Raw genomic sequence first — 12,596 nt, 5'->3', positions numbered from 1 at the left:
GGCCTCTACTTGTTGCAAACTTGTTTTATTGTTGATAATGTCCTCTTTAAAGTCGTCGAATTTTAGCTCGATATCCGTTTCGATGCAAAGAAGGATAGGCATTTCTCAGAAAAGAATAAATATATTCGTTGGTAATTTGTTAAGCTTTAGATTACATTCAACATTTACTTCTTAGATGTCACGCACGCTTTTTTAAAAATATATTTCACGTCGGAATATAAAAGACCGGCGTTGAACAATGACTTTTAGCTATAGGCATAACTAAAAATATAATTATAATAATAAAGAAACGAAACCTCGCCTGCTTGGTTATTACATAATCACACTGTAGTATCACTAAGCTTATAGTATTTTCCATCGTAATCTATAATTGTTGCGAATGTCGTGATAAATAGCTGTAAAGTAATCCACCCGTGTCAACTCTTCCGACTTTATAAACCATTCTGTTTACGCAAGGATTCATATATTAATATGTGTTGATCTCCTGTGTGCTAGTCTCCCTGCTTTCGGTAACTCGACGTTTGAAATCAATGCGGGGAGGATGAACCAATCACGACGCCTCTTCAGTACGTATTTTTCGGGATTAGGAGCCACCATATCTCCAATGCTAATGCCCTCTGCGTGAGATGGGCAGGGAATATACAGACACTCAGAGACAACTAGGTTAACTTAGAGAAAGGTTGCAAATAATGTTTCAAATGGATAGTCACATTTTTGATCATGTCTAAAGTTTACATTCTTTAGATGATATCAGATAATTAATATATGTATTACTCGCACATAATTTTCAAACGTTGAATTATTATCCGGTATTGGAAATATTTTTACGGGCGACGGGCGATCGGGCGACGGCATATGTACTATGCATGCATAAAACATTAGCTATTAAACTTCTGCCGAAATTAAAACCAAAGTTTATAACAAGAATCGCGCGCTAAAACCCAATGCCAAAGTTGCGCTGCGCGTCAAGGGAGAATATTCGCAATGTTTTCTTTCAATGAAATATGTTGAATTAATCTGTGTGGTATGAAATGTTTTTTAGAACAGTAGAATTTTTCCGGGTGTCACTGCATACAATAATTTTTCCATTTTTGGCGTCGTTTTATATATATCGTGATGGCTGGTATTGGATTCATGGATCCGATACCTGAGATCCACTGCAATTTAATTGTTAGAGTCAAAGGACCGGATAAGGTCTCATTGTTTTTCAAAGAAGGTAATATTCGAGCTCCACTGTATGTTCTGCCAAATAGGAATTACTTACATCGAGACATTTTATAATAAAGAAATTGGGTAGTTTGAGGAGGTGGGATTTTCTTCACGTATGTGTTCTTATGGAAAAAAATCTCTCGGGAATGTCAGTGCTCTTTGGTTTCAGGTTTTGGGGTTTAACTTATAAATGAGCATATGGAAATGAGGTGATGTTGTCAATGGGCAGTAAAGAAAACAAGCTACGCAAGAACGCATGTGCATAGATGAGCGATACAAGGCGATAGTTTTTGCATACGAATATATCGTCTCATGGGTTACCATTTGGTACTAGGATAATATCAGAGAATTCATGGATCTCGGGTTCATTAACAACGCAGTTGCGAATCTTATATAATCATAATTTATGTCCCTCTTAAAGATGCAGTCGTTGAAAACAATTGCTCTTGTCCCATTGTTCGGATTCTGAAAACTGGAAATTTATGACAGGGAGTTTGCTAGGAAGGCGAGCACGTTGGAAAAAAAGATTTTCACAGGGCTGCAAAGTATGTTTTGCTCAAATATTTTGATATTGGATTCACTTCAGAAGATTAATGAAACTGGTTTCGAAAGGAAAATGAAAATTGAAGGCGAATTTTCTTGCATACTTTGAATGTAAGACAGCGGTGGGCACCAGATCTGGGTAGTTTCGATCCACCTCACCGAATAGCAAACTACACTCCATAAAATTTCTAGTAAAATGCTATTATTTTGTCCACAAAAAATACTGTTACACAGTGGCTCCATATTTTTGTGTATAACACTTCCTACGCTCTCCATCTCCCATTTCACCGCTGAGGTAAGAAGTATATTCCTTATATAGAGGGATGGAAAATGGTGTTTGATGGTGATAGTGGAAGTAGTTGGCGTAAAACATTATTGAAGGTTCTCACTTTCATTTTATAAAGCGTCGAGAGTAAAGTAAATCCATCCAAACCTCTCATCCACAGGTGTATTGAAGCCTTGGAGGCTTTAGGTGTGCGTCAGTAGCTACAGGGTTGCGCGGCCCACAGACGCCCCAGAGGTTTGCAATGCTCTCACGGCAATAATAAGGTCGAATTCATTCGAAAACGAGTTTCCACGTAGTCAAGCCTGGTATCATCGAGTGTTATATAAAGGTCGCCAAAACCCAAAGCCACCGAGGTGCGTACCCGATGGAGTATCATTCTTTAAGATTGCTTCATCCATATCCGGTGGGAGAGGGCCCAATCAGGTCATTCAAGCTTCACCATCTTCTAGCATGATGCCATCGTCATCGATCACTCATATCAGTGGTGCAAACATTTCCCTGGGGCTCAGAATCGCATTTCCTCCGCCATTCTCGTGCGATCCCCATTTCACCTAAAAATTGAGTCGGCTGTTTACTGACGGGCGTTGGCACAGCATGATTAGTGATCCAATGCCAACAAACTACTGATGATGCATTGCATCTGAGAAATTAATTTAAATTCTGGAAAGCAATCAGTGCTGTCTATATGTACTATATGGCCAGACACGGCCAGTGGTCCGAGGCCAGTAATGCTCAGGACTCATGTATTAGTTTTTAGGGGAGGCGACCGACAACTGAGGTCATTTGCGCCATAGGGGATGGACAGGAATGAATGAAGGGTGGAGAGAAACCTGGCGTCGGCATTAGCCTTCTCTTTACGAAAGGCGCCAAGGGGTCCGCAGTTTAACGTCCCACCCGACGGACGGCGTACTCACTCAAAGTGACCTCCACAAAGCACCTCAAGTAGGGATCGAGATACCTCTGAAAAATATTCAACACCGCCGGGATTTGAACCCGCGCCCTCAGGGTGGGAAGCCAGTACGTTAGCCCCCGCACCATCTCGATCCCCTCAGGACTCATTCTAATAACTTTGTCCATCATAGAGAAATAATGAAGGCGGTTTCCCGCGGTCTTCTTCGATAGTTTTTTTATCATGCACCATCCGTTTAATTGTCCGCCCAACTGCAGTCAGACGCCTTTGCAGCCGCCTCATTGAGCTACAGATGCTGCAAAGACTACCTTCGGTCTGGCTCCCTACCCTTCGACCTATCTATCATGGATGACCCTACCAGGGGCAATTATCGTTGCTCCCGCCAGCTCTACTCTAGGGATCATCAGGACGCACAAGCCCTTCCACCACGCCAAGTTTGTAGTCCATGTGGAATATAATTATAAATGTAATAATACAGGTAAATTAATAGAAGTAATAATACTGTGAATAAAAATCAATTATTCCAAATGTCGAGATAAATGGTTGGTTTTTATACCGTGGTAAATGAGAGAAGTGTAGGTAATAGGTATACCCTGCCAATAAGATCGATTTAACTAAAGAGGAAAAAATATGATTGTGCATGTCAAGACCCTGGCGCAGGGCGAGTTGATTATAATTTTCCAACCTCTCAGATTATGAGCAACGTGTACACAGTTCTGCATCTTCAGATCTAGTTTGGATGGAGCGGGAAAGGAATGAATGGGCTGTAGAGACGGCAAATATATCTTAGAATCATATATCTGAAGCATCAAAATCAGAATTTATACCACAAAAACTCATTTTTCATATCACGCCTGTGCCGGAGGAAACGTAAAAATTTTACTGAATCTTTACAAATCTTACTGAGTTAATGCTAACGCGTGCAAAATTTTGCCATTTCATTGAACCTATCCAAGTTGATTTAAAGGAGTAAAAATTAAGTTTTCTGGAAATTCATTGCCAATTATCAATATTCCATGGAATGAGAATGTTCTACATCCACACATTTCAAGAAGCTGAATGGTGAACAGCAGGGAGCTCAAGCTTCGATGGATATGGATGGGGAAGGGATATTGAGAGTTTTAATAGATTTGGCTAGAAGTGAGGGCTTTTGAGTTATCGTTTTCACTTATTTTTGGCTGGAAAAAATGTTTTGCACACTATTATTTCTGTCAACTATTTATCTAATTTTATACGGGTGTTGGTTCGAATATGTTGGACTAGGAATAATTGATTGAAATTCAGGAATGAACCCACCCTCTTTAAATTTTCAACTAAAGTTTACCAATCATCCGTTAAAACTTCTTTCTTCTGACCTTTCGCAAGACAGGCCTACGAGCATCATAGTCACGCTTTTCATTTTATTTCAACTCTTGAGCGAGGGGGAGTTGGACCGACTTCGTACTTTCTCGATAGGAAAAAATATGCTGGTCGCGTACTCCAAGTCTGAAGATGGTAATTTATCCTCCCCGTAAAACCATGTTTATTGCGTCAAATATTATTTCCCTTAGTTATCCATCACTTAACATCCGAACCCAAATTATCATTATCCTGCCCTCCCAAATGTCTCGTATAAGTGTTACTCAAGGGCCTATCCGTTTACAGACTGTCGGAACATTCTCTTTAAACGAACCGGAGTCCAATACACTGTGTGCACAGCAGCCGGTTTTATCTCCACCGTCGCTATTTCCCCCATGTTGTCTATTACAAACGTCTGCCCCCTCATTCATTTCCGTGCCAGATAACAAGCTTACGGTGGAATTTCATAACAGTCATTCATTCTCATCCAATGGCCGTTTAGATTGTTGAGACGTTCTTCTACGCCGCTTCCCTCTGCGGGGAGGTGGTGGTGGGTGGGAGTCAAGGGAAGACGAGCATCTTCCGAGGGGGATGAGGGACGTTTTAGCATCTTCCGGGATGCTAAAACGTTCCTTGCACGGAGGGAAAGCGCTTTCTTCGGGCATCAGTGGCGGCGGAGTTAGTGCAGAACATTCCCGCGGGCGAAAAAATAGACTGCAAAAGGGTCATTTTCTATGAGGCATGGCAAGATAAAAACAATAACACGGCCAGCGCATTACTATCTTCGTGCTAGTATCATTATAGTTTTCGTATCAATCCCTGATTGAAAAAAAACTAGCTGGAAAAGCGAGACTACTCTGTAGGGAAATTCGAGAACTGGGTCATTTTATTCAATATTTCGGGAAAAAATTGTTAAGATTTTTTTAAATAGGTGGAAATATGACATGCAAATCGTGAGTTCTCGATAAGAACGACGTTCATTTTAGTTGTGAGATCATTGTCGGTTTACCACGGGCCATCACGCTTAAAAGGAAATAGTAAAAACTGCAGCTTTCATCCGACCTATTTCAGTGATAAATAAAAGTTTCTCGCGTCACTTGGTGGAAAATCTTCATATGAAAATTGAAATTAAATCATTTGGCTTTTCCACTTAGAAAAAATTTTTATTTACTACCTAGGTTTTGTTATGGTATAACATCATCAGGTAAAAATACAGGTCAAGCTCAGTATATACATGTATCTCCAGGCAGAAGGAAAAGAGGGAGGAAGAGAGGGGCTAAAAGTTTATGCTTGGAGGCGGAGGATTGGTAATATTGATAAATTAGCAGGCTGGGAGGAGGGATTAATACAATGCTGAAAAAGATTTGCTTTGCTTCGGGTTAATTGGCAGAGGAGTGGGGGAATAGGTATTGTGAAAGGGGAGAATGGCACTGGGTAATTAGTCAGGTGATTAAGTAGCAGGCTGGGAGAGGTTACTACATTGTTGAAAAGGTTTGCTTGGTGTCAGGTTAGTTGGGAGAGGGGTGAGGAAAATACAACAATGGGTAACGTGAAGGGTAAAGAAAATCATTAGTCAAAACATCTTCTCTGTAATCCATGTGCTGAAGTATTTCTAATTGTTCTAGCAAATCAAGGCGATGACCTTTCCTCTCAAAGTGCTGGATTTCGGGGATAAAATTGCTGCTACAATTCCTCCCTTCCTCCTCTTCCTTTTCCATCCAGGGATATACATATTGTGTTTGACATGTATTTTTACCTGATGATGTTGTACCATAACAAAGCCCAGGTAGTAAATAAAATAATTTTTTCTATGCGGAAAAGCCAAGTGGTTTAATTTCAATTTCAATATTTCAGTGATATAAATTTGCTTGCAAAGTGACAACAAATGATCCACAAAACATAACCAATCAGACTTCATACACGAGTAAAATTAGGAAAAAGAACGGCATTTACAGAGAGATTGGTAGAGAAAAATCCTTGAGGTTCGGTTAAATATGAGGAATAATTCATCAGTAGATAATTTTACATGTAATCATCTACCATTGAAATTTTACTTTCTCTTGAAGTCTTGGGCATTCAAATCACCCACGATAAATGTAACAATCATTGCATTTGATGATAGAGAGATACTGTGCATACTGACAAATTGTAAATCTAATATTGCTATGCATTTTGAATCTTCGAAAGAGAAAATGGATAAAATGGTAAATTAACTCTTGTTTGGATGGTTTTAAATTTTAATTTAACTGGTTATCCAATTTAGAATGCTTTTATTAGTTCTCGATTATAGATACTCATGCTTAGGCAACCTGATAATTCTTCCTTGGATAGTGCATCTATTTTTTCATGTAAAATTCCTCCATTTTCCCTGTCTCTGAAATTTTGCTCATTCCCTTTTCACCATGTTTCACCCTATTGGCTGCCTGACTCAGTGATTTTTCATTTCTAGGAGAAGAAGAAAGGTTAATTACTCTGTAATATAGCAGGTACAGTGGTACCTCGCTCTATAAGTGTAATTCGTTCCAGAATTTTTTTGTTTTGCAAAACACCCTTTAAGCTAACCAATTTTTCCAAATCATTTAATTCAAAATATAATAATGTGATCCACGCAGAAAAAATAAATCAGTTACAAGGTTTATCCTAAGAAAATGAGGAAGGATTTAGGACATTCTTTAGGATCATGAATTGTCTTCATCTTTTCTTTTATTGCAGAATATTCTAACCTGAAATGGAAATTCGATTTGTAGAAAACAAATAAGAATTGAAATAATTACTTTATTATTCATGATGCATTCTTAACTCTTTTTCACTGAAACCCTGCCTATAGACATTTATTTTTGCTGACGGTTCAAAATTTTATAAAAGTATAACATAGTATTAACATTAAATGAATTTGTAGCATGCATAGCCACGACCTTGTAAGGGTGATGCTTCTTCATGTATGTTAAAACAGTTTTCCATGTCCTTCACATCAAATTTAGCCTGCTCTTCTGGACTTAACCCTCCGTGAAGGCTCATGGAGTTTCTGAAAAGCAAACAAGCAGGGGTTGAATTTTTGAACCCCCTATTTCATTGGCACAAAATAGAAGGATGAGATGGCCTTTCATTGGCTATTGGCTGGGAAGTACATTCTCATCTGTCGTTATATAGGTTTGCTTCAGCATTTTTTTCCAGAAGAGACCCATTTTGTAAAAATTATAAACATATAATGGCAGATAATCCTCAGAATCTTCGAGCTTCCTGAGGTCACTGATGAAGTTCTCTGCTACCTTTGAGTCCGAATTTTATTGCTTCACCATGCCCCACAATGCTGTGGATACTGGTTCTTCTCTTAAAATTATTTGAAACACCGACGGCTTCCCTGAAATACTTCTTTTCAGCCATTGATGATCCTGATGTCTTTATAATGAAGTCAGCAAAAATCCTTCTTGTTTTCTCACAAATGATGTTCTTATTAATAGTGTCACTTTACAATTGCTTTTCATTTATCCATAATGTCACTCCTTTTGAAGAATCAATTTCCTTGAAGTGCATGGTAGATCAGCCACACTCACATCCAGTTCTCAATTTTCAATGATTTTTCTTTTCTTATCTACAGTTATTTTTATTCTCTTATGGCTGTCTTCTTGTGGCTTTTTCTTCAGGGATGTTTTCTTGGTAAAATCAATTGAGATTGGATTTTCAAGGAATGGCATTCTTTGTTGGTGGGTGTGATGCAGTGATGCCTTTGTTTATACAAGAATGGGCAAGTGTGGCCGTGAGTTGTGGAGCATCATTGTGTTATTTTATTCCACTTTGGGTACTGTGAAATGTACTTTTACTTAACCATTTCACTTACTCCATCTCACTTGCACTCCTATAAGCTACCAGTCTTTCAAATAGGGGAGAAAGGAGGGAGAGAGAGGGGACTTTCCATTTCTCTACTCAGGGAGCAGATCAGAAGAACAAGCACATTATGGCTACATGGTGAATTTAAAAATGAATCTCTCCTAGAGAATAAAGGTTACTTTTTTGTATTAGAATTACTTTTACCTGATTTACCTTAATTCATGAAAATATGTAGTATATTTATCAGTAAATAGTCAAAGTGAAAGGATGGGATGCATGAATTCTCAACAACTTCCAATATTTTCAATTAATAAAATTGTTGAAAAAAATAAAATTTGAAAATTATATTTTTTTCAACAACTTCTGTAATCAAAATAGAATATATGAATTTACATTAATTCAAGGAAACTGGCATCAAGATCCCTCCTGGAGAGCTGATTGATGCCTCTCAAATTGAGTGGATCCGAATGGGCACCACTGTGGCGACAAATGCCTTGTTGGAGCGTAAAGGAGAACGAGTAGCCCTGGTGATCAATCATGGATTTAGAGATCTTCTGTATATCGGCAACCAAGCCAGACCAAGGATATTTGATTTGGTATTTGCACTTCTTTTTCCTAACCCCAATGCCTTATTAATAATTTATTTGAGATTTAAAATCATTTTCACACTTATATAAATCATGGATATTGGATGTATGTCTGTAAAAAATAAAATCATTTATGCTCTATCATTTAAGTACCTACAGCTAAGAATATAATCAGTTGGAGACATCCAGTCCTTAAATATTATGGAGAAATTATGCGAAATCTGTTTGTTTATGTCTCCAGGGTTGCACCAGTTGAAAACCATTTGTAATTATTGTAGTAAATTCTCGTAAAACTCGTAGTGTGATTATCTATGGCCACCTGAGAAAGAATACTGAAATAAATGTCAGTGCTATTATCAAATGATGTGGGGATTGCTTTGATATTTTTGCTTGTGTTAGGTGTTTACATTTATAATTATTTATATTTGTTTATTTTTATGAATATTTAAAAAAATTCCAATTCCTTTTTGTATATCTACTACTACTACTGCAACTGCTACTATATCCATTTTGTTTGAAAATACTACCCCAATACATGAACCAATTCACCTGTTCTATTTCATTCCTTTCTACTTTGATGTTTAATTTATGCTTCCTACTTCTTGAGATGCTCCCTCTGCTCCCCTTAATTGTGCCATATAATTTGGATTCAGTTTTTAAATAAGATATCTATACGAACTAGTTCTTTCAGACTTAAATTTGTGGAAACTTTCAATATTGGAAAGAAATGATATTCAACACTTTTGAATATGTCTATTCCCACGAACTGGGTTTTGACACTTCGTGCCATCTTCAGGTGAAAATTACATGCAAATATCCTTGTATTAATTTGACAACACCACCAACCCACTCACCATCAAATCAAGTGCTTCTGTTTCCCTCCCCCTCCCCCACTCAGCCCCTTTGTACCTCCTCTTTGGCCCTTTCACCCAACCAATCATTCTCCAGCTCACACTGACCCTAACCATCCACCCCCACACCCCTCCTCTTCCATCTCATCAACTAGGGTGTATGATAATTTGCATAATGGTGTTGTTTTTTATTTTAGATATTCATACAGAAGAATTTTAATGAAAAAATTAATATTTCAGGAAATTTCAACTCCTGAAGTCCTTTATGAGGAGGTCATTGAAGTGCATGGCCGAGTTATTCCAGCTGAAGGTGGAGTGAGGGGAAGCAATTCATTTGGGTCAGACTGTTGTGTCCCTGGCTCTGACTCGTGGAAACATGTTCAAGGCTCCACTGGAGAGGAATTCCTTATCATTGAGGATCTCAGATTGGATATATTAAAAGACAAATTGATGAAAATTAAGGCTAAAGGAATCAACTCATTGGCTGTAGTTTTGCTGCATTCCTATGCGTGAGAAAACTTGATACTAAATTATCTGTTAATTTTCTATTAGATTAATTTTTGTATAAGGGCTAAAATTAGTATCAACTAATGTAAATGCTGGAAGAATTGTCAAGACACAAAAAAGAGTTACCAGAAATTTTACAGGAAAAATCTCTTCACTCACCCTCTTGGCCCTTACATTAATCTGTCAAGCCTCTGCCCTTGCTAGGCATATACATATGTTTTGGATACAATAGCTCTAATCTGGGAAAACAGTCACTCGCTCCCTAAAAATTGTCCTGTCCTCAATTACTCAAGATGAAGGAAAAATGACTTGCACTTATTAATTCCAATTAATCTGAAAGAGACCTCCAATGGACTAAAAGTGATGGGTATGAGAAATTGAAATTAACTTCCCAAATCTGTGATAGACTCTAATGGTATTGCATCCTTGAAATGTAATTATAAAAAATTCCTACTGGAAAAGCTGTATTATTCTATTTGTGAATACCTTAATGATAATACATTGCAGCAACCATTGTATATTTTACTCACTGCACATGTATATACATGCATTGCATTTTTTTGCTTGTTCTATTCTTCAAGTGTATGTTAAAATGGGAAGAAAAAAATGATGTTATTATTTTTATTAAAAAATTATGTTATATGCTCTCCCAATAATTCCACAAAATGGCCAAAAACTAAAGCCTGAGAAAACTGTAAATTTTCTGAATGAGTCTGACCACCAGAAAGAAATAATAACCATAAAGTTAGTTGTCCCTGACCTTACCAACATTTTCTTCTTTCTCTCTTTCTATCTTCCATATAATTAAGAAGGAGGTAAAACAGAGAAACTATAAGGGGGTGAGAGAAATAATACTAAATAGAGAAGGATGAAGGGCTTCAGTAAATCAATCTTAGCATTTAAATACTGATGAATACATGAATGAATACTGAATACACGAATAATAGTTTGAATAAATTTTAATGGTTGAGTAAAACATTCATTTTGTCCAAGGATTTTTCATAAAAATATAGGATACCTCAAAGAATATTATGCAGTTGCAAATTATAGTAGCAGATATTCATTGACAGAGTAGGACATATGTTTTGACAGATATTTGCAAAGTTTTATTTATAATGGTGACACTTTATTGAGGTTACTCACATCATCATGTGACTCATTAAAACGAATGTGAGACATATTTTTAGGCCCAAGTGCTGCATTTTTAGTTCTTACAAATGATTGTGCAGGTTTTGAGAGGTTCTGATATTATAAGTATGATAATTTTCATTGCTATTGTAGAATTGGTTGTTGAACTTAACACTCATGATTGTTGTTTATTCAGATGTATATATACATGTATGTATTACAATTGAAATGTATAAAAATTGAAAAATCAAGGAGCAAGATGAGAACCTTGAACTCCAGGAGTTTAGTTAATATTTAAATTACACTTGTTTACTACAACAATTTTGAACCTTTCACTCGGAGAGGGGAAAAACCAAACAGGGTGTCATAAAAACCTAAAAACACAGCTAATGTAACTGGATGCAATGTTGCCAACTATTATATGCTTTAGAATAGTAAATATAGATTTAATTAGATTTAATACAACCTTATAATACTTCAGTGATGATGAAAGAAAGTACAGGAAGATTTTGATGGTAGTCTTCGCATGGTGGCCTATTGGAAATCTATATTGGTCAAGGGAAATCAAATTTTTGCACAGCGGCATGATCAATTTGATTAATAGGATCTTAAAAACCTTAGGGATATATGAAAACATACTAATAGTTCTATGATACTTTTATGTAAGAGCTATTTCCTTTCTTTAATATTGTTGAAGTCAAACTGTTTATACAATTTTGGGAACATACCACATCATCAATGGTTGATTAATTAATACCATAAATAGGACAGTTAATGAAAATTTGAATTTGTTTACTATAGCTGATGGCATACCAATGGGAGGTATAGTTGAATTACTCCTATGGCAAGTTAGAAAATTAAAGATTTGGAATAATGAGGTAGAATGCGAGTTGAAATCAGTATAGATTTGAAGGGATAAATCAGATGTGAAGGTGGTGAATGAATAACAGTTTAATTAAACTGAAGAAAAGTTACCTCAAAATTGTTTAGTGAGACCTCATTCAGTCAAAAAATATGAATAACTTCTTCTGGGGATTGATTCAAGGCAGAAATTTTCCTAATTATGTGAGCACCTTTCAGAACAGTCAATTTTTGTCGTACAGCATGAAATATGATCTCATCTGAAATTATCATCTAACTATCATGGAGATTAAATGCTTATGGCATCTAGAATAGTGGATTTCAGTTGAAAATGTATGCATGTTATTTTGTTTGTTTTCAGATATGCTGAACATGAGCTAATGGTTGGTGAACTAGCTGAGAAATTGGGTTTTAGCCATGTTTCACTATCCCACAAAATAACGTCCATGGTTCGAGTGGTTCCTAGGGGTTTCACTGCTTGTGCTGATGCATATCTTACTCCTCATGTCCAGAAGTATGTTCAGGTAAGGATGTTATAAAAGTTTCTG

General features: G+C 36.9%; 1 protein-coding gene across 1 annotated transcript in view; it reads left to right on the top strand.

Annotated features, from left to right (window-relative positions):
- Positions 1–12,596, top strand: part of LOC139694009 (5-oxoprolinase) — a 236,140-nt gene that overhangs the window by 1,157 nt on the left and 222,387 nt on the right. The window contains exons 2-4 of the mRNA XM_071592398.1: positions 8,519–8,710; positions 9,793–10,061; positions 12,410–12,572. Coding sequence (XP_071448499.1) covers positions 8,519–8,710; positions 9,793–10,061; positions 12,410–12,572 — 624 coding nt within the window. The remainder of the gene's footprint in view (positions 1–8,518; positions 8,711–9,792; positions 10,062–12,409; positions 12,573–12,596) is intronic.

Source organism: Hetaerina americana, unplaced genomic scaffold, assembly GCF_022747635.1.
Source record: "Hetaerina americana unplaced genomic scaffold, ioHetAmer1.1.p SCAF_5, whole genome shotgun sequence".
Lineage (NCBI taxonomy): Eukaryota > Metazoa > Arthropoda > Insecta > Odonata > Calopterygidae > Hetaerina > Hetaerina americana.
Note: the sequence above shows the minus strand (reverse complement) of the source record. Positions and strands in the feature narration are given on the sequence as shown.